This window comes from Talpa occidentalis, unplaced genomic scaffold, assembly GCF_014898055.3.
Source record: "Talpa occidentalis isolate TD23 unplaced genomic scaffold, MPIMG_talOcc4v2.1 talOcc4.2, whole genome shotgun sequence".
Lineage (NCBI taxonomy): Eukaryota > Metazoa > Chordata > Mammalia > Eulipotyphla > Talpidae > Talpa > Talpa occidentalis.
This window is the reverse complement of record NW_023602073.1, coordinates 63,855,236-63,875,555: the sequence shown is the minus strand read 5'-3', so window position 1 is coordinate 63,875,555 and position 20,320 is coordinate 63,855,236. Positions and strand designations below refer to the sequence as shown.

General features: G+C 49.1%; 2 protein-coding genes across 2 annotated transcripts; one reads left to right on the top strand and one right to left on the bottom strand.

Annotated features, from left to right (window-relative positions):
- The first annotated feature begins 4,129 nt into the window (after nt 1–4,129).
- GUCA1B (guanylate cyclase activator 1B) lies at nt 4,130–12,711 on the top strand. Its single transcript, XM_037519716.2, has 4 exons — nt 4,130–4,781; nt 9,491–9,640; nt 10,795–10,915; nt 11,984–12,711. The coding sequence occupies exons 1-4, from the start codon at nt 4,575–4,577 to the stop codon at nt 12,109–12,111; spliced, it is 606 nt and encodes a 201-aa protein (XP_037375613.1). The 5' UTR covers nt 4,130–4,574; the 3' UTR covers nt 12,112–12,711.
- A 2,498-nt stretch (nt 12,712–15,209) lies between these two features.
- Nucleotides 15,210–20,320, bottom strand: GUCA1A (guanylate cyclase activator 1A). Its single transcript, XM_037518713.1, has 4 exons — nt 20,120–20,320; nt 16,037–16,186; nt 15,604–15,697; nt 15,210–15,382 (listed from the first exon to the last, which is right to left on the bottom strand). The coding sequence occupies exons 1-4, from the start codon at nt 20,318–20,320 to the stop codon at nt 15,210–15,212; spliced, it is 618 nt and encodes a 205-aa protein (XP_037374610.1).

Here is a 20,320-nt window from a genome sequence, read left to right as displayed (position 1 = left end):
CTTCCCCCTACCCCCTCAGGTGTAGTTCCCATAGAGTTTCCTTCCCTAAGGCACCCATGTACCATCACCTCAGTCCCCTATGCTCCTCCCTCCCTCCCTCTGATCCTACTCCCTCCACCTCCCCTGCAGTATGTCTCTGATTTGTAATTGTCCTTTTTTGCTTTGTTGTGTTTTGTACTGTTGTTTTTTTTTTTTTTTTACACTGATGTCTTATTTGGTTCCCCTATGCTCCTGCTATAGGTGAAACCATCTGATATTTTTCTTTTTCCTTCTGGCTTATTTCACTGAGCATCATTCCTTCTAGTTCCGTCCACATTGCTGCGAATGGCATGAGTTTATCTTTTTTGATTGCTGAATAATATTCCATTGTGTATATATACCACATCTTCTCTTGATCCAGTCATCTATTTGGGGGCATTTGGGTTGTTTCCAGGTTTTACCTTGTAAACAGTGCTGCAGTAAACATAGGGGTACAGGTGTTCTTTTGAATCACTGTTTTTGTGTCCTTTGGGTAGATTCCTAGGAGTGGAATTGCCAGATCGTATGGTAGCTCCATTTTTAGTAGACTGAGGAACCTCCAGACAGCTTTCCATGGTGGTTGGGCGGGTTTGCACTCCCACCAGCAGTGTAGGAGAGTTCCTTTTTCCCCACATCCTCGCCAACATTTGTTGTAGCTGTTTTTTTTGACACGTGCCATTCTTACTGGTGTAAGGTGGTATCTCAATGTGGTTTTAATTTGCATTTCCCCAATTATAAGTGATGTTGAACATTTTTTCATATGCCTGTTGGCCATTTGCATTTCCTCTTTGGTTCTTCTGCCCATTTCTTGACTGGATTGTTTATTTTGTTTTTGTTGAGTCATGTGAGTTCTTTGTATATCTTTGTGATCAGTCCCTTTGTAGATACTATCTTATTTAATCTTTATGACTATCAAATAAAGTAGTTACTATTATTATCCTCATTCTGCAGGAGAGAAAACCATGTTATGACTTGTCCACTCAATCACCCTTTCAGTTTACAGATGAAACTGAGACAAAAAGGATGAAACTGATCTGTTTGCAGTCAGGTTAGTGACTAGCAACTAATTTTTAGGGGCAACTAATTTTTAGGACACTAATTCAGGTGTCCACTTAATGCAGAATAGTCCAACATAAAATCTAGGGTTTTTTTCCCCTTTCACATTAGTAAAATGTACTCATGACCCCTAAAACTTAGAAGGAGGAGACTGATGAGGTGGAAGAAAAATCTAAGGAAAAAAGATGTCGGTGTGTGTAATATAAAGGCAAGAAGCATAACAGTATGATCCCTGTGGTCTCAAAGCTGACCCTGGCCTGAGCGACTGAGGGGCAGAGAGCGTGGGCTTCTGCAAGGAGGGTCCTACTGGGTCACAAGAACATGAGGAGACTGTCCAGCAGGGCTGTGCGCCAGGCCTGTCCCGGGCATCAGTAGGCACACTGGTTTGTTGCTCCCAAGCAGTTCTTCATTCCTGAAGCAGGGTTTATGGCTGACTGCCTGCGATCCCCAGGGTTCTCTTTGCAAATCCCCACTCAATTCCTAACCCTGCCCTCCTTAAATCCTTAGTATTGTTGCTCACTTCAGGCTATCATTTCTCTGTGTGGAGTCCTAATCCTCTTTAAAATGATATTTATACCTCAACAGCTCAGCAGTATTTATAGGTCAGGTAATGGGCAACTGACCCACAGGAAAACCAATGGAATTTTAGATTTCCCCAGCCTGAGCTAAATCAAGTAACATTTCATCTTATAATTTTTTTCTTTTTTTTTAAAAAAGATTTATTTATTTTTATACAAGAACCGGGGTACGGGCCAGATGCGCGGAATGGCAAGAGGATTCACCAGGAGACAGAGCAGGGAACAGAACTGGAGGACTGATGAAATACACTGCTGAGGGGAGCAGCGGGTGAGACAGGAGAGGTCTGCCATGCCTTGTGGGATTCTCCCTGGCCGAACAGGATTGAACCCGCGGTGCAGAGGCTGCGGACAGCTTCACAGTGTGGTGCTCAACTGCCTGCGCCACCAGGGAGGCCCTCATCTGACAATTTCTTAATTTGAGCTCAGATATCATTCTTTACACTATTCAGTGTTGCTTAGACATCAATAAATATGAAGAAATGGACAGGAGTGATACCACCCTCACACCAAAGCTGTTGAGGTGTTGCTGGTACAGAACCACAGTGACTCAGGAGGATATGTTGTGTTCAGGTGTGATGAAATGGGGAAAGGTTGGAAATCACTGAGCTAGATGATCTTCAACACCTCTTTCAACTCTAAAATCGCATTATTTTTTTCATGTCAAATACCTGCTAACCCAGGCATGCTCAAAGGACTGGAGCAATTGTTTTACAAAATTAAAAAGTAGTATCTCCCATTAAGTCAACACTCACTGTATGCCCTGCCCTTGCTCAGTTACTCAATAAATACTTGAATTCCTTGTGTGTTCCAAGCACTGGTCTAGCTACTGAGAACCCTGTAGTTTATGTAGTAAAGACCCTTAGATCTTAGATTCATGTGGGGAAGACCAAAAATAGGGGAGAGATGTGATAGTTTCAGATGCAGTTAAGCACTGTGAAGAAAGTAAAATCAGATGTTAGAATTTCTTGAGTGGCTATTTGAGGGAGGGCTGAGAAGGTTCCTGAGGAGGAGAGAATGTAGAGAAGAAGACAGCCATGTGGAGATCCGGGGGACGAGCAGTCCTAGCAACAGGGACAATTAATAGTAAAGCCTATTTGGCTTGGTGTGTCTGCAGCCAAGGCCAGAGGGACATGAAGATGGAGTAGGTATCATGACTAAAGCATCATTACTGCGTAGGAGTGTAGGTTTTATTGAGTGTAGATGAGAAGCTATAGGAGGGATTTGAGCAGCAGAGTGACTGGATCTGATTTATGCTTTAGGACACACTACTGTGACTGCTAAGTATAGACTATAAGGAGGGGGATGGCCAGAGGGGCAAGGAGACGTTTAGGACCTACTGCACAGAATAGCTGAGAGGACATGGTAGGGACTAGAGTTGCATCCATGCAGTGAAGAGCAGTAGTTGAATTCAGAATCTAGTTTGGAGATGGAGTTGAGGAATGACCTGCTAATAGAGTGACATGTGATCTCATGAAATGTAATCTTAGAAAAAGAGGATTCTAGATGACTGCTACTGGGGCCTCCCCGGTAGCCTAGGGGTTAAGTCTCAGAACTATCACTGCTATGGTCTGAGTTCGATACCCAGCCAGGGAGGTGACCCACATGGTGCAGCAGACCTTTCCTGTCTTGCCCACTGCTCCCCTCAGCAGTGTATTTCAGTAGATCTGCCTGTCCCGCTCCCCACTCTCTCTAATGAATCCTCTTACCCCCACACCTCTGGCCTACATGCCAGTTCTTGTATGCATAAATAAATAAATCTTTAAAAAGAAAACACCCACCAAAATGACCTTTATTTACGCACAAATCCACAGTTTGGCTTGGGCTCTGTGGGTACATCGTCTACTCCGTTCAGTGCCAGCTGGGTGTGTGGAAGACTGGAATCATCTGCAGTTTACTCAGTCAACAGCACATCTGGTGATAGAGGCTAGAACCCATGTGCTCTAGGCTTCTTACAACTGGGCCCTGGGTTCCAAGGACAAAATCCTGAGAGAGAATGAGGTGGAAAATTATCACCTTAGAAGTCACATAGCCATAGAGAGATGGCCACAAAGTCCAATCCAAGTTGAAGAGATAGAGAAATGGATCCTTCCCTGGACGGGAGGAACATGATAGACCAGATCTACTGTGTTATTTTTGGAAAGTACTTCTGCCACAAGTATTTTGTAGGGGCATCTGGCCATGGGCTCTGTTCTCAGTTCCTTCTCTCGAATGTGGACGATCTGGCTCTAGATCTTGGGACCAGGATGTTGGAAGGAAGCACTTGTACTTTAAGTTGGAAAACAGAAAACTTCCAAGACTCGAAGGTGTGACCTGTAATGGAGCATCAGATATGGGGATGACTTAGCTTGGGGATTCTTCCTCTCCTAGAACCCGTCACATCACAGATTCTCTGCTTCCCCCTAGACTGAGTGGAGAGGTGAGCCCCAGAGTCTCTTCTGTGGGCGAGGGGTTGACTTTGCTGCCTCTCTGGACTTCAGTCTCTCGTGTCTCCAGGATGGGCTTCTCTGGAGCAGCATGGTGAAAGGAGCGTGTAGGATGGGAGGGTCTCAGCCTATCTACCCAACCTGGCTTCAGTCAACCTTCCCCCTGCCTCCCTCCCAACTTCCTGTCTTCCTCCCATGTCATCATCTGCTGAGCTGGCTTAGGGGAGTGGTTGGCAAGACTAGGGGAGGGCTAAAACTGGAGGTCTGACCTTCCAGGAGAATCTTCTAATGTTCTTAGGGCAGCTTAGCTGGCCTGGCCCCATCCCCCACCCCCACCTTCACCTGCCCCCTCTGTTGCCCATCACATTCAGTTGCCCAGGAGATGATGAAGACCTGGCTAAGCTGAGGAAAGGGAGGAAGAGGGGCCTAGCCTTCAGAAATCAATCAGCAGAAGCCTGGAGGAGACTCACCTCACTCCCTGACATTCCTGGTGGCCAGGATGGGGCAGCAGTTCAGCTGGGAAGAGGCAGAGGCAGCGGGCGAGATGGATGTGGCCGAGCTCCAGGAGTGGTACAAGAAGTTTGTGGTGGAGTGCCCCAGTGGCACACTCTTCATGCACGAGTTTAAGAGCTTCTTCAAAGTCACTGGCAACGAGGAGGCCACCCAGTATGTAGAGCGCATGTTCCGTGCCTTCGACAAAAATGGGGTAAGGCGCTCTGAAGGGGAGGGTGAGGAGCTACGTTTTTTCATCCTTAAGCTAAAGGCACATCCTGAGTGGCGGCTCCCAGTTCCCCTGTCCTCCTGCGCTTCTTCCTGTCTGCTCTTCTTAAATCTCCATTCCTCCATCATTGTTCTGTCTCTTCCCCCAAAACTCCTCTTTCCCTCATTCTGTCCCTTTCCATCTTTCTTTCCTCATCTTTGCCTCTCTCCTGTCTCTCCACTTTCACTGACTCTCCCTCTATTCAGTTTCTTTCTTTTGTGTTGGTATGGATAAAATATTACAGATTTTATTTTTATCAAAATAGCATTGTGACATTACATAGGTCTCAGGTGTACACTCGTTGCCACACATCTAGCTTCCATCCACACAATGGGCCCCTTGTACCCAGTTTACCTCTTCCCTTCTGGTAACCACTGTTTTGTTCGTGTGTCTGAGTTTAATTCGCTTTTGTTCGTTCATTTTTTGTATTGAGAGCTCCAAGGCACACAGCCCAGTCCTCTTTGTGTATATTTGGCCAGGGCTCTGCACCCAAAGGGCTCACAGAGCCCCTGGCATTCTAGAGATGAGGGGGCTAAAGAGTCGTCACCAAAGGAACAAGATGTCGTGGCATAGGCCGTGAGCTCCCCCTTGCTAGGGTCCCTTGAGTTGAGACTGGTGGGCCCTCCCCACTGAGATTGTTGGGGGCTGCGTGGACTGGGTGATGCATGGATTATGAAAAAGTTCCTTCCAGCTCTTCAAGTCGTGGAAGATTTCCTTTGTACAGGGGAGTTACTTACACATTCTTGCACTGTTGTGTAAAGTTGAAATCCTATCAAAATTGAAAAGTTGTGAAGAAAGGAAATAAACAATGGTGACTGTGATATGCTGATTTGTTAGAAATAAGGTGTAAAGAGGAACAGCCCAAGGATTTAATAATCCCTTTTGGATCTTGAATTGCTGTGTGGTATGTGTGTTTTAGAGAAAGTTGGTGATATCACACCCTTTCGAAAACCCCTAAGTATTTCAGTGTATTTTTCGTAAGAACAAGGGCATTCTCTTAAATAACCTAACACACTTACCAAAATGAGGACATTTAACATTGATACCATCTAATTCACATTCACATTCAGTCCACTAGCCCTGATAATGGGTATTTCATGGCTTTTTTGGTTTTGAATTTGGTCTGCTCACCCATCACATTTACTTGTCCTGTCTCCTTAGTCTTTAATTTGGACCCTTGAATCTCAGTGTTTCTTATTTGACCCATCATTTTAAAGATCACAGGCCAAATATTTTGTGGGCTACCCACAGATGGGGTTTACCAGTGTCTCTGTGTCAGATTGAGTTTTACACCCTGGCTGCAACGCTGCATTCTTCTCCGTGCATCACGCCAGTGACCACAGTGTTGGTTTGTCCCAAGACTGGACGGTTAATTTCCACCATTTGGTTTACATGTTACCTCCATGTTTCTTCATGTAAAGTTGCTATTTTCCCTTTGTAATCAATAAGCATGTTGAGATCAATAATACGTAATCAATGTAATCAATAATATGTGGAGACTAAGTAAATACCCTATTACGTACATTTTCACCTGCAGTCATGTGTCGCTTTACAGAAGTGATATGTTCTGAGAGGTGTGTCATTAGGCCATTTCCTCATTCTGCAAAAGTAGGTTTGTAGCTACACATCTGGGTTATATACAGGGGCCACCATAGTGTGGTCAGCTGTCGCTGACCAAAACATCGCGCATGGCACAACTGTGCTAGGGATGGTATCCACTGATAATTTTCTAACTTCTGTGTTTATTAGTTGACATTCTACTTTCCCAGAAGACCCCAGAGGTCATTCTATCAGGGACTGAGCCTTCTTTCTTTTCTTTTCCCATTTACTCTCTATCGCCAAACCTACATCCAACTCCACTTCCCTTGGCACAATCGTTATGAACAGGTCTCATTCTGGACAATCAATCTAAGATTTCTGGGGCAAATAAATTTAAAAAGTTCATTGATCTAGCTCACATGCCAAAATATGGGGTGATAAAAGCAGGGTTTTGTTGGAGGCAAGAAGGTAGGAGCACCCTGTCTCTGCTGTTCCTTGGTACATTCTTCTCTCTGGTGGTTACCCTGTCATGTACTAGAGTAGAAGGAAAGGGAGGATGAGATCAAACATCATTTGGGATTTTTTTTTTTTAAGATTTTATTTATTTATTTATACATGCACCGGGTACAGTCAGAAGCACGGGAGGGTGAGAGGATTCACCAGAGCCAGAGCGGGGAGCAGAACAGGCAGACCGATGAAATACACTACTAAGGGGAGCAGCGGGTGTGGCAGGAGAGGTCTGCGCGCCATGTGGGACCCTTGTCGGTGGCCGGGGATCAAACTGGCGCTGCAGAGGCTGTGGGCAGCTTCGCAGCCCAGTGCTCAACCGCTACACCATCAGGAGAGGCCCCGTCATTTGGGATTCTTATGTAACAACATTAGGGGTCACGGCTGGTCCACAAATTCAGCCAATTCAGGGGTAAATGGGGCAGATAACCCCACAGAGCAGATCACACACCGGTCACTAGACAGGCATTTCCATCATTTCAGTCACCTACATTGGCCTCTGTAGGTAAATTGAAGCTGTGGAAGGCCCGTGTACAGAAGATGAGATTAGTTCCAGCTGGAAACTTCCTCCAAATGGTCCTGGAGCTGGAAGTAACCTGCAGCTTAGGTTTCTGTCAGGAGGGTCTGTGCTAGCATGTGCCTCTTGTAAAGCATGAGCCCACTGTTGAAACCCTAGCATGCAGAGAGAAGATGTTGGGCTGACAGAAGTTTCTAGAAAAAGAATTGGAAGAATTTAGAGATCTGGAGAGTAGCATTTTGTTTTTGTTTTGCTCTCCTTGGTACTAGGCAGCAGGCCCATTTTTTTAGATAGTAATAGACTGAATGGAGTAAGAAAGTTTTCCCAACTTAAGAACTGCAGAAGACATGTAGTTTGAAAGACTCTGCCACTCACTGCCTGGGTATTTCTTGGGCAACTTATTCAGCCTGAGTCTCAGGTTTCTCATGCATAAAATGGAAATAATGGACCAGACATTTTGCATACATTTTCATACTCAATTCCTGTTTTAAAAGGACCATAAGTTCTATTTTAGTAAGTTTTATAAATAATAATTAGTAATGAAAGTAGTCTTTTAAAGAACAAGCAATCACTACTAGGAATCTACCCTAAAGAACTGGCAAAAAAAAAAAAAAGTAAGAATGTACATGTGCAAAGATGCCCACTGTGTAATGTAAAATATTAAACAAGAGGTGCTACCCAATACCTCTCAAAAAAAATAAATAAAAGGTATGATTTTAAATAATGTTAAAGACATGGAAAATTTTTAAATTAAAATCCAAGAAATAAAACTACTATAATTACAGCCTGACCTTAATTTGGTAGCTACATGGGGGGTGTGGAGAAGGACCAGAAGCAGTTATGTACAAGAGTTGAGTAACACGCCAGGTGTTGAGGTTGGCACATTTTCTTTCCTTTCTGCTTTTTCCTTAGGCTTTTCACTATTTGCCTCATTTTTCCTCTGTGTGCCACTGTTGCTCAAACCTTGCTCACCAAGGCACCCCTTCATTTGGGGTTGGGCTTCTGAGGCCTTCTGAGGCCAGTGGAACAGATGTGCGCTGCATCAGTGATGTTGCTGATTACAGAGTCCTGTTAGTGACAGACATTCAGGCCTGGGGCTGTTGATGACTCAGGAGCTTGTTTTGAAAAACTAAGATCCCCACCCTGGAACACGTGAGCTCCTGTGTGGAGAACACTGTGGTGCTCAGCCTCAGACCCTGGCCCCACCAACTCGCTGCAGACACCACCTCCACTAGCCTTTCTCCTCAGGCTCATTCGGAGTAGAAAAGCAAGTAGCATTCCTCTCCTCCTTGGCTACTGCTTTTGGAAGGCTGCTGACACACTTCTGTTATAAGAACTGCGTCCTCCTCCTTCCTCTGCTCAGTTAGCAACTGATCTCTGTCTCCCTCCCCCCACCCCATATGCTTCCTGGGTGCCGGTAGGATGCAGGCCTGTCCTTTGGTGTAATGTCCACCTGGGCCTGGAGGTGAGCAGGGGCTGGAGCTTCCCTCAGGCTCAGAGTGAATGAACGGGCTATTCCATGTGAGTGCGGCTTTCTAATCGCCTTTCAAAACCACTTTAGTCCCAAGTCCAAATTAAGTCAATCATATATTTATCAGTTCATAAATATTTAGGAGACCTCTGAAACGGGGCCTAGGTGGCACTGTGCTCGACATGGAGGAGAAACAGAAGCAATGTAAACCCTCTCTTTTTTCCAGGAGCACATCATGCTGTCAGAGTATGAGACATACTTAGGACAAAGAGTTCAGTGACAATGCCAGAGGAAGCCCTGACCTGTAGAACAGATTGCAGGTGCTGTGAATGTTAGAGCACAGAGAGAGAGATCACTGCATCTGACGTGGTCCAGGAAGAAAGAATTCCTGGAGGAGAAGAACTTGGGCTTTAAAGAATGGGCAGGGTTGGTGATCATGGACACTGAGAAGGGACCCCAGGGGGAGAAGAGCATGCACTCTGATGCAGGGACTGCACGGATGGCATGAGACAAAGTCCTGAGTCTGCAGGGATGGTTGGCCCAGAAGAGGGCTCCTCCTGGCAGCACTTGGGGAGGTGGGCTGTGGCAGGAAGGGACTCACAGCTCCCACCCCCAATGTAGGACAACACCATTGACTTCTTGGAATACGTGGCAGCCCTGAACCTTGTGCTGAGGGGCACACTGGAGCACAAACTAAAGTGGACCTTCAAGATCTACGACAAGGACCGAAATGGCTGCATTGACCGACTGGAGCTACTCGATATTGTAGAGGTCAGTGCCAGCCTGGGCTGAGGGCACTGGTGCATGGGCACTTTGGACTCCACTGCAGCTGGTGGCTGCAGTGGGGTCCTGTGGGGTGGGGCTGGGGAAGAGGCTCTGGGTCATGCAGAGTGTGCTTTCTGATCACAGTGGAATTAAACTAAAGACCAGTTAGACAGAGAACCGGAAAATCCCCACCTGTTGGAAATCAGGCAACTCTAAGTACACCATGAATCTAAGAAATAGTGTCACACATGCCCCCGTGCACGTATTTTGAACTGAATAATAATACAACCATAAAATTTGTGGAACACAGCTAAAACCAGACTTGCAGAAATACTCATAACCTCAAAATGTGTGTTAGAAAATAAGATGCTAAAAATCAATCATCTTAGACATCATCTCAAGAAATTAGAAGAGTAAACACAAAGGAAATAGAAGAAAAAAATAAGAAAAGAAATTAATGAAATAGAAATGCACAAGAGGGGGAGTAAGTCCACAAAACCAAAAGCTGGCTTTGAACAAACCAACAAAGCTGACACACTAGCATGACTGGCGGGGCAGGCAGCCTCCCTGCTTCAGCACAGGCTCTGACACTCAGCTGCACTGGCCTGTGACCCCTAGAGCTGCTCTGTGAGGTGGGGATTGTCAGCCCATTTCACAGATAAAGAAACTGCCTCCCAGAAGTTCTGAGCTTACCCACGTTCACCATCCAGGAGATGCTGTAACCTCTGGGGCTCCGAGAACTCGAGTGTGGGGCCTGCATTGTGCCTGGCAAGAAGGGCCTAGGGATCCACATACTTCTGCCTTCAGAACTACACATAATCCTCATGTTTGTCCTTTTCTTCCCCAATTCACTGGGAGAAGACAGAGGACAAAGGGGAAACCTGTTCTCTCCCTCCACCCAGGTTCAAACACCCCGATCTCCCATCATGCTATGTGCACATGGAGTCACGTAGCCACACAATATGTGAAATTTGCTTTCCCTCTCTGAATCTCCATTTCTTCCTGTGTAAAGTGGAGTTTAAACCATCGCCGTGATGCTACACCCTGCAAGAGAGGTTTTGGGTTTAGCTTTGACTCCCAAAGTGAACATGCAAATGACTTCAGGGTGAGGGGGCAGAGCTTGCTGGGCCCTTGTCAATGCCCTGGGTTTTCTCTGACAGGCAATTTACAAGCTGAAGAAAGCCTGCAGGCTGGAGATAGGCGCTGAACAGCAAAGCCAGCTGCTCACACCCGAGGAGGTTGTGGACAGAATCTTCCTTCTGGTGGATGACAATGGCGATGGTAATGGGGTAGAGGTGGGAGGGCTAAGGGAAGTGCTGCCCACTCAGCAGCTCGCCTACTTTCTCACCATGTGGTCTTAAGCAGACCCTTCACCTCAGTTGATTTCCTCCTCTGTGAAATGGGTGTGGGGATAGTTACATGAAATAACAAAGCACATGATGTTTATAAAAGTGACTGAACAGATGAGGTCTGGCAAGAGGAGCCAAGAATAGGAGCTCCAGGTCAGGCAGACTGATGATAAGCTCTCAGTCTGGTCTCACTTTTCCCACCTGGGAAGTGGGAATAGTAATGGTTGACAGGAGTAAATGGAACAATGTGTTTAAAAACCAAGCACAGGGCCTCCCCGGTGGCGCAGCGGTTGAGCGCTGGGTTGCGAAGCGGCCTGCAGCCTCTGCAGCGCCGGTTCGATCCCCGGCTGCTCCCCGGCCACCAGAGGAGGGTCCCACATGGCGCGCAGACCTCTCCTGCCGCCCGCTGCTCCCCTCAGCAGTGTACTTCGGTCCTTCTGCCTGCTCTGCTCCCCGCTCTGGCTCTGGTGAATTCTCTCACCCTCCTGCGCTTCTGACTGTACCCAGTGCATGTATAAATAAATAAAAATAAATCTTTAAACAAACAAACGAACAAACCAAGCACAGGGGGCCTCCCCTGGTGGCGCAGCGGCCCGCAGCCTCTGTAGCGCTGGTTCGTTCCCAGCCGCCGGCGAGGGTCCCACAAAAAAATGAAAAACCAAGCACAGGGCGGCCTCCACTAAGGCTACTTGGGCTCTTCTATCTCAGTGCTGCAGCCTATGCCTGTGCAGGGAGGGGGCTGGCTAGGAACATAACGCTGGGGACCCTCAAGACCACTTCAGGGTATGATGGGCAAAAGTAAAACTTCATTTACAAAGAAGACTCTTAGAAAAACCCTGGACGATTCCAAGAGATTCCTGGACAACCCAAGAACTGAGAGTCCCTGACCAGTCCCTAACTAGGCCTTGTTTGTTCAGGTGGTTCAGAGCACCCTGGGACAAAGGGACTGTAACCCTAACCCCATTTCTTCCCTCTCCCATCTCCCCTCCCCCTTGCTCAGGCCAGCTGTCTCTGAATGAGTTCATTGAAGGTGCCCGTCGAGACAAGTGGGTGATGAAGATGCTGCAGATGGATGTGAACCCTGGTGGCTGGATCTCTCAGCAGAGGCGGAAAAGTGCCATGTTATGAGGGGTCTGGGGACCTGGGGGCCCAGTAGGTGTCCACAGGACCCTCAAAGATAGCCCGCTCGCCCAGATTTTTTGAGGAGTGGGAGGGACCCTGACTTAGCCTGCTGATGTCCACTCATCCTGGCTTGGATGCCCAGGTACGCCCTCAGTAGGGGGGTTTGGGGGACTGTAGAGAGGAGGTGCTATTGGTCTGAAGTAGCCAACAGGGTGACGTCTATTCAAGAGGGTTTACTGGGGTGATGAAGGGAACTGCCTTACCCTCACCCTTCAGAGGCTCCTAGAAGAACTAGGCCTTGGCTGGCTGGCTGTGGGGCTCCCACAAATTCCTATGTAATTCTCAACTGGAAGCAGAGGTAGACTGAGGGGGTGTGGTCCCAGAGCCCACATTAGCAATGAGAATGCCCATTCAGTATGAAGGGAAGTCTGATAGAAGGAAGGGACAGGAGTTGTGTCTGAAGAAACAGTAATAATTACACCGTCCCCAGGATCCTGAGGAGTGCGCATGGGGAAGATTCTTGCTCCTCTTCCCCAGGTTGTCCTCAGTAGGCGTGTCAACAGGAAAAGCTGCTGCAAGTAATGCTGTGGTGTCCCCGCCCTTGAGGTCCAGCTGTGCTTACAGGGGCTATTTTAGCTCTGCCCTGGAGCTGCTCCCAGCCCTGGCTGCCAGTCCCCCCACCATCACCCTCTTCTCCCAACTCCTCAGCACTACCTGCCCCCCCCCCCCATGCTCTTCAACACCTCCTCTCACTCCCTAGCTTGGGCCTACTGTTATTCCCAGTCACCAATCTGGGATAGAGAAACCTCCTGTCTCTGGGGGAGAATTGGGAGCCTGCTGACCTGGGTGTAGGCCAGGCTTTGCCTCCAACTGCTATGTGACCCACGCGGGCCCAGCTCTTCCACGACCTCCGCTACCTCATCTGCACGGTGAGCAGGCTGGGCTAGATGAGCAGGTTTCAGATGATTATTTTTTTAGATGTGGAATTCTTTTTGTTATATAAATTGTAAGTGCAACCCCAATATGGATCTAGATTAAAAGGGGGCCATTCACTCTGGTTGACGGGAGGGTGAGGAACTCATTTGAATAGACATGTTTTTATGTTGGTATATAAAAAATAAAACTCATTGAACCTGTAATATTTTACATATGATGTTCCTTTAAAGTTTCTTTTAGAAATACATTTTAGGTAAAGAATAGTTAATTAAAAAACTATCACCCAGGTGGGGCACAGTTAGGGCCCAGATCATGATGGTGGTATGTGAAAGAGGTTGGGAAAGGTCCTGATTCTGACCAAATACCCTCCCAACTCTGACTTTCTGGGTGTCCCAACAGACAGCTGCCAAGTGAATGAGCAAAAATGTCAACTCCCCGTTTTTCCAAGCTGCCCCTGGCATTGACCGCCAACTTCCCTCCATGCCTGTGCTCAGGCCCTGCTGACTTTCAGTCTGGGGAGCTCCAAGTAAAAGGATGGATGTGAGTGAAATGTACTCTCTTCTCCCCCAGTGGGTTCTCTATAACCAGGGATTTCAGTTCCCAGCACCCCCCCATGTTTCCTCCCTCCCACCTCTGGATTTTTATTCCTCCCAGTACTTCCACACACCCAGCTGGATGGACAACTCAAAACCCAGAAGAAAGAGTATCTTTACCAAAAAAATGGTCACAACTGCTCCAGTCTGTCTTTCCCCAGGTTCTTGGACAGGTAGATTTTTGAGGGTGTTCCCAAAGTTGGGGTGAGCAGAGAATGGGGATGGGTTCCACCTGCAACAGACTGCCCATTCCCCAACTGGTGTCAGGTGTCACTGACCTGAGGGGAAGCATACCCCAAGGGATGGAGGGGGGGAAGGGAGGTAACAGAAGAAAGAGGGTCCTTTGCTGTCACTTCTCAACAAATATGGATTTTCCCTGATAAATAGACTCCATAGCTCCACCCTCACCTTTCACTTTTCGGCCAGTATCCAAATTGAGCAGATGTTCCCAGGTTGTCTGGATGTTCAAGCACACACACACACACACACAGACACACGCAAGCGTGCACACATGCGCATACGCACCCCCTATGCCCAGTTGTTTGGTCACAAGTCAGATCTGTATTGTCATCCAAACACTCCACCCTGTCTCCTTGGTAAGGGTGTTGTAAACTTCTTGAAGGAGGTTTTTAGTTTAGTTTTGTCTTGTTTTGACCTATTACTGGGACCTCAGGAGATTCTTCCTAAAAATGGGCATGATGACTCCTTATTTCAAATTTGGCAAACTGTAAATTCTAAACGGTACCCCCAATTTACATGTAAGAAAGCACCCCACATCACACAGTGCCCAAGTGTACACACATACATCTCACAGACGGTACCTCCTGCCAACCCCGCACCATCAGCTTCTCCAAGGGCACACCCAGCAACTCTTTCACGTGCAGCCCTGTGAGGTGGTCTCTGATTCAGGCTCGCTCACAGTCCCTGTGCTTCTGCAGGAACTGTTCCAGCTCCTCAGGATATTTTATTATAATGATGTTTGTCTACATGTCTCCCCATTACCCTGGGAGTCCCCTGAGGATGAAAACTGTCCTCTTCTTTGCACAAATAACATCTAGCATTATTAGCACACAGTAGGTGCTCAATAGATGCCTTTGAAGGAAGGAATGAACGCAGGAAAAAACACCCAAGTAGACTCCAGGGCCCTGGAGGCGGGAGGGGGTGTGAGTGCGGTGCTCCCATGGAGACTGCAGCCCCCCTCTGTAGGGGCAGAGCCCAGCTCAGCCCAGAAGCGTCCTTGTCTGAAGAGGATGAGGGAGGCTCAGTGGGTGAGGAAAGCTAGGGAACACTAGGGAAGGTGCCAGAAGGGGCAAGGGAGGAATCTGAGAACAGAGGGGTATTGAGGAGCCCCCCCCCCCCCAGGGAGCGGTTACCACCAGCTAAGTCACCCAGGGGCTTCAGGAACCGTCCTTCATGGTCTTCTGCTCAGGATCCCCCGCTGCCCCTCTGCTACCATTGTGCACCCCGAAGAGGTGAGCTGAGCCGTTAAGTTCAATGAATTTTAGCTAGTGTAAAAAACAGTGCCGCCTCCAGGCACCACCACACGCCCCCTCCGCAGAAGCAGCAGGTGCGGGTTCACCCCGCGGCCTCCGCCCCCGGCTCCCAGGCGCGCGCCCCCTCCTCGGGGTCTCCCGCGCCGCCCTGGAGCCTGCGCACGATGCGGGAGAGGTCCAGGCTCCGCGTCAGCGTGTCCAGGAGCACCCGGTCCTTCTGCACGCCCTCCAGCAACTCTTCCAGGGACAGCTCCCCTGGGGCCGGAGAAAGTGGGGAGGAGGGAGCTTAGTCTGCTCCCCGGAGCTCAAGAGGAATCCTGCAGGGGCCGCGGCGACAACGCTGTGGGGAGTGACTGCGCGGAGCAGGCCGGGGGAGTCAGAGACCAGAGTCTGGGGTCGGGATCCCTGAGAGCCAGCTCTGCGCCGCCGGCCCCTTCTGCCTCTCTCCCTTGGCAACCCCGCCCCCGTCTCCTCACCATCCCCATTGAGGTCGATCCTGGCGAACACGGTGTCGGTGAACTCCTCCGCGCTCATGGTCGGGTCGCTGCAGGGGTTGATGGCTCGGATGGCCTAGGAGGGAAGAGGCAGAGTGAGAAAACCCCACCCTGATGCTGGCTCAGGCGTGGGGTGGGCGCGGCAACTGTGTCCGAGAAGCAGGGCGGGCAGCAGAGGCAGAGGGGAGTCTGCGGCGCTTCCACAGTCTCCTGGTACAGATTAGAGCTGGGCCCAGAGTGGGGAGGTTGGCGCCCCAAGCACGCGCCGGTGAAGGCCACCTGATCCTCAGTCCCCATCCTGTGCCCCTCGGAGGAGACCGCATGTCTGCGGGCTGAAGACCCCACCCAGCTCCGGGCTCTGGTCCCCCCTGGGGCCGCTGGCCTGCTGCGGCAGCCCCTGTGCCCCTAGAGTTACCCGGATGATGGTGAGCAGCTCCTCACGGTCGATGCATCCATTGCCATCAACGTCGTAGAGCTTGAAGTACCAGCGCAGCTTCTGTTCCACCTTCCCTTTGAGCGCCAGGCTGAGCGCCGCCACGTACTCCATGAAGTCAATGTAGCCGTCCTAGGCAAAGGGTATGGCCGTTGTGAGCCCCCCACCCAGGGCAGGCCCTTCCCCATCCCCCCCGCAGAGCCCACCTTCCCCGGGAAATTCTGAGCCTCACCTTACCCCATACCTTCCCCTTGGGGCCCACCTTGGACACCCTGCATAGCCTACCCTGCCTGCCCCATGCTATTTCTTCATGAGCATTTTGGTTGCTGGCTGCTTCCCTGTGACTTTCATATTTGAGCCCTTCCAGTTGCCAGGTGTGTGTAGGTGGGAGGAAGAGAAAGCAAACCCCTGGAAACAGGGGTGTGGTTTAGAGCAACTCGTCTGAGCTGGAGCAAGGGCAGGAGGTAGATCTGGAGGCAGCGCTTGCCAATCTTATCTTTCCAACTTTACTGAGCACCTATTACGTGCTGTGACAAACTGAGGAGTCAAAACTCAGTAAGATATGACCCTGCTCTGATGGGAGCGCAGTTAGAAGGCACAGGGACCTGCCTCCACTCTCTCAAAGCTGTGGGAGCTGGCCCTCTCTCACCTCATCTACTATAGTTATAATAATAACCATCTCCTGAATTGTTGTGGAATGAAATGGGGTCATGGATGTAAAGCGTTCAACACTGCCAGTGCGCAGCAAGCATGCAATAATGTTAACTGTCATTATTATAAAGCAATCACTATGCCATGTGATACATGTTTCCTGATAGCACAGCTGAACTGGATATTGGAATCACAGGATAGGAGCCCCTGACTCTGCTGGGGTGTGGGTGGGAAAAGAGGGCCTCAGAAAGGCTTCCTGGGGGGAGGTCATACCCTCCTGGAATCTTGCAGGAGTTGGTCGTAGGAGAGGGTGGCACAAGACATCCCAGTGGATATTTCTTCAGGGTCCCCCAAATGTCTAGCAGCTGACACTGCCTGGCTCTTCCAGCCCTACCAATGGGGTGAGGGAAGCTGGGTGCACAGGCTGCCTCCCTCTAAGCCAAGGAATGCTGGGAGAGGGAAGCGCATCTTGAAGAGAAGCTGAGTGCTTTCAGGAAAGGAGCACTGGATTCAGACCATATGAACTTGAATTCCAGCTCCTGTTCCTCCACTTGCAACCATGAGTCCTGGAACCAAAAGTTACCAAGAGGCAGCTTTGGGGCCAATATGAAGAGCTCTTTAACAGGAAAGGTCGCCCATGGTCCAAGAGAGAGCCTTGTGCAATCATGAGCCCCCTGTCACTGAAAGTCAGCAACAGAACCTAGAGCACCGCTACTGGGGATGTGGCAAAGGGTGGGCAGGATGGTCTCTGAAACCTTCTGGTTCTGTGCGGATCTTTGGCTGCACGTTAATCACCCTGAGCCTGCCTCGAGGACCCGTGGCCCCACAGTGGGTATTGTGATCCCACAGTATTGTGATCATAGTGACCACTTAGGGGCACTTTCCCATATTCGAGGGCTTTCACACACATCCTGGCTCCTTCATTCCTTGCCCACCCCACCTCCCAGGATGAGCGTTAGAATGGAGTGAGGGTCATGGGCAGGAATGCTTGGAAAAGCAAGAGACTGCCAAGGAGGTGACCTCTGTTCGGTCAAGGAGTCACTGAGTGAAAATATTTTGCTTTTCCTTTTTTATCTTTTGATATTGCTGGAAAAGTTTACAGTGCTTGCTATAGCAATAGCAGCAGCAATAATAACAACACAGTGACTAAACAGGAACAATAATGAGAAATACATGAGCTTTTGTGTCAGGCGACCTAAACTACCTCTCAGGAGGTATGACCTTGGACAAGTCACATGATTTCTTTGTGACAGTAAGTACTTTTCAAGACTGTGGTCCGGACTAGATTCAGTAATAGTATTACAAACCCGTTAACTTTTTGTCGTGCATCTGTGCTGAGTGTTTTACTCACTTCCCTCATTTAATCTCACAACCATCCCTGGGTGGTGGGTACACAGTACCCAAGGACAAAACTGTCTTCTAATTTAGGGGCTAGCAAACATTTTTAAAAAAGATTTTTTTATACAAGAGCTGGGGTACAAGCCAGAGGCTCGGGAGGGTGAGAGAATTCACCAGAGACAGAGTGGGGAACAGAACAGGCAGACTCACTGAAGACACTGCTGAGGGGAACAGCGGGCGCGATAGGAGCAGGAGAGGTCTGCTGTGCCATGTGGGTATCTCCCTGGCCAGCTGGCAAACTTTTTACGTAAAGGGTCTCAGCATATTTTCAGCTTGGACAATATGTACTTGAATGGGTACAGTGTGTTCTAATGAAACATTCACAAAATGGGCGACAGGCCGTCATTTTCACACCGCTGTCTTATTGCCTCTGTGTCAGACTCCCCAGCCAGTGGCCCCTCTCCTAACCAGTCCTGTCCCCTGCACTCTGTTCTTGACAGTTGGTGGAGGTAGCGTTGCCCCCAAGTGTGATTTGTGCCCTATTGTTATATACAAAGCACTTCAGATGCTGCAAAGCTGCTGTTGGTTTTAATAATTACGTATTCAAATTTATGTGTATTATAAAATAAATCACTAGATCATAAAAAATCATAATTTCTCATATATTCATTAACTTGAATACAAACATTAAGCAACACTGTGTTCCATGTGCTGTTCTAGATGCTGGGGATACAGCAACGAACATGACAAAGTCCTTGCCCTTATGCAGCTCCCCTCCCAGCAGGGGAGACAATAAACATAGATGCTAAATTTTCTTCAGTAGCAGGTTTTAGGAGATGAGTCAGTTCTGGGGGGAGAGGGGTGCTGGGAGTACGGGGAGGGGCTAGTTCCAGTTAAATGGGATTTAGCCTGGGATTAATGCGGTGTCAGCGAGAAGGATACAGTGGAGCAGGGGGGATGTGAGCCAGAGGATTCTGGAAGAAGAGGGTCGCGGACAGCACCGAGGCTCTAAGGGGGCTGGGCATAGCGTTACAGAGAAACCAGGTTTGGGACAGGACAGGTGGTGCTTGACTGTGACAAAAATTGAAGAGAAGGCATATGAAACTCCTGTCAGGCCAACACGGCGTTGATGGCTGCCCCTCCCTTGTGTCATATGTGTGATTTCAAGGGGTTGTTCTGGAGATGTATCTTGGCCCAGACAGTTTCCCTAGCAGGCAAGACGACAACACATTTCAGTGCATTTGGGTGTCATGTGTTGAGACTCATCTGTTAACATCCTGCTCCTGCTCAGGAATTATTGCTTCTTCTGGAGCATTTGGGGAGTCCCGCATGACACCACCATTCCTTCTGGTGTCCCGTACTCTGCCTCCCCACACCCCCAACAGGAAAGCCTCCTAGCCCAGGATCCTGCCCTTGACACAGAAGTCAAAACCCATAATCTGCTTTGGCTCTTGACCCTAAATACTATTAGTGAGTTTTAAATAGCCTCTGAGCCATTTGCCCTAGCAGTCCCCCCACCACCACAATGTTGCTTGGACCCTCTGGGCAGCAAGGGAGCCAGGAAAGCTCTGGACTGCCTCTCCCCAGCGTGTGGTGGAGATTTGGGAGTTCATCACCGCCTCCTTTGAGTGCGTGCCAATGGGATGCAGAGAGGGGATGGAGCTGTGCATGTAGATTTGGGTTCTTCTAACACTACATCTTGACTGAATTGCTCCAAATAAATGGAAGATTCGATATGGAAAACCAGCAAACATCCTAAGGAACGCTCCCGACACCCGTGGCAGATACAGGAGAATAAGCAAGGCTGAGAGGGGAGCTCAGGGAGCTAATGGGCTCAAGGTCACCTTGCCAATGAAAACTGAGGGCCTAAACTCACAATACCTGACTCCTCTTTCAGTACCCCCTCTGGCTTATCTGGAAGGCCTCACCCAATACATCCAGGTGATCACTTGGGGAGACGCACCATTGAACCCCTGCCCAGACCTGAACTGAGGTAAATGAGTATTTTGGAAGAGGGAATAGTCTGGATCCCCCAGTGACCAGGCAGCCCTGCTCCCCACCCGGACCCCCACTCACTTTGTTGAAGTCGAAGGTCTCAAACATCTGCTCCACATACTGGCTGGCCCATGGGCTCAGGTTCTTGAGGCCGAAGAACTGGCGGAACTCATAGAGGGTGAGCTGGCCGGAGGGGCACTCGGTCATGAACTTCTTGTACCACTGGTGGCATTCTGTGCTGCTCAGCTCCTCCACCGACTTGCCCTCCATCACGTTGCCCAT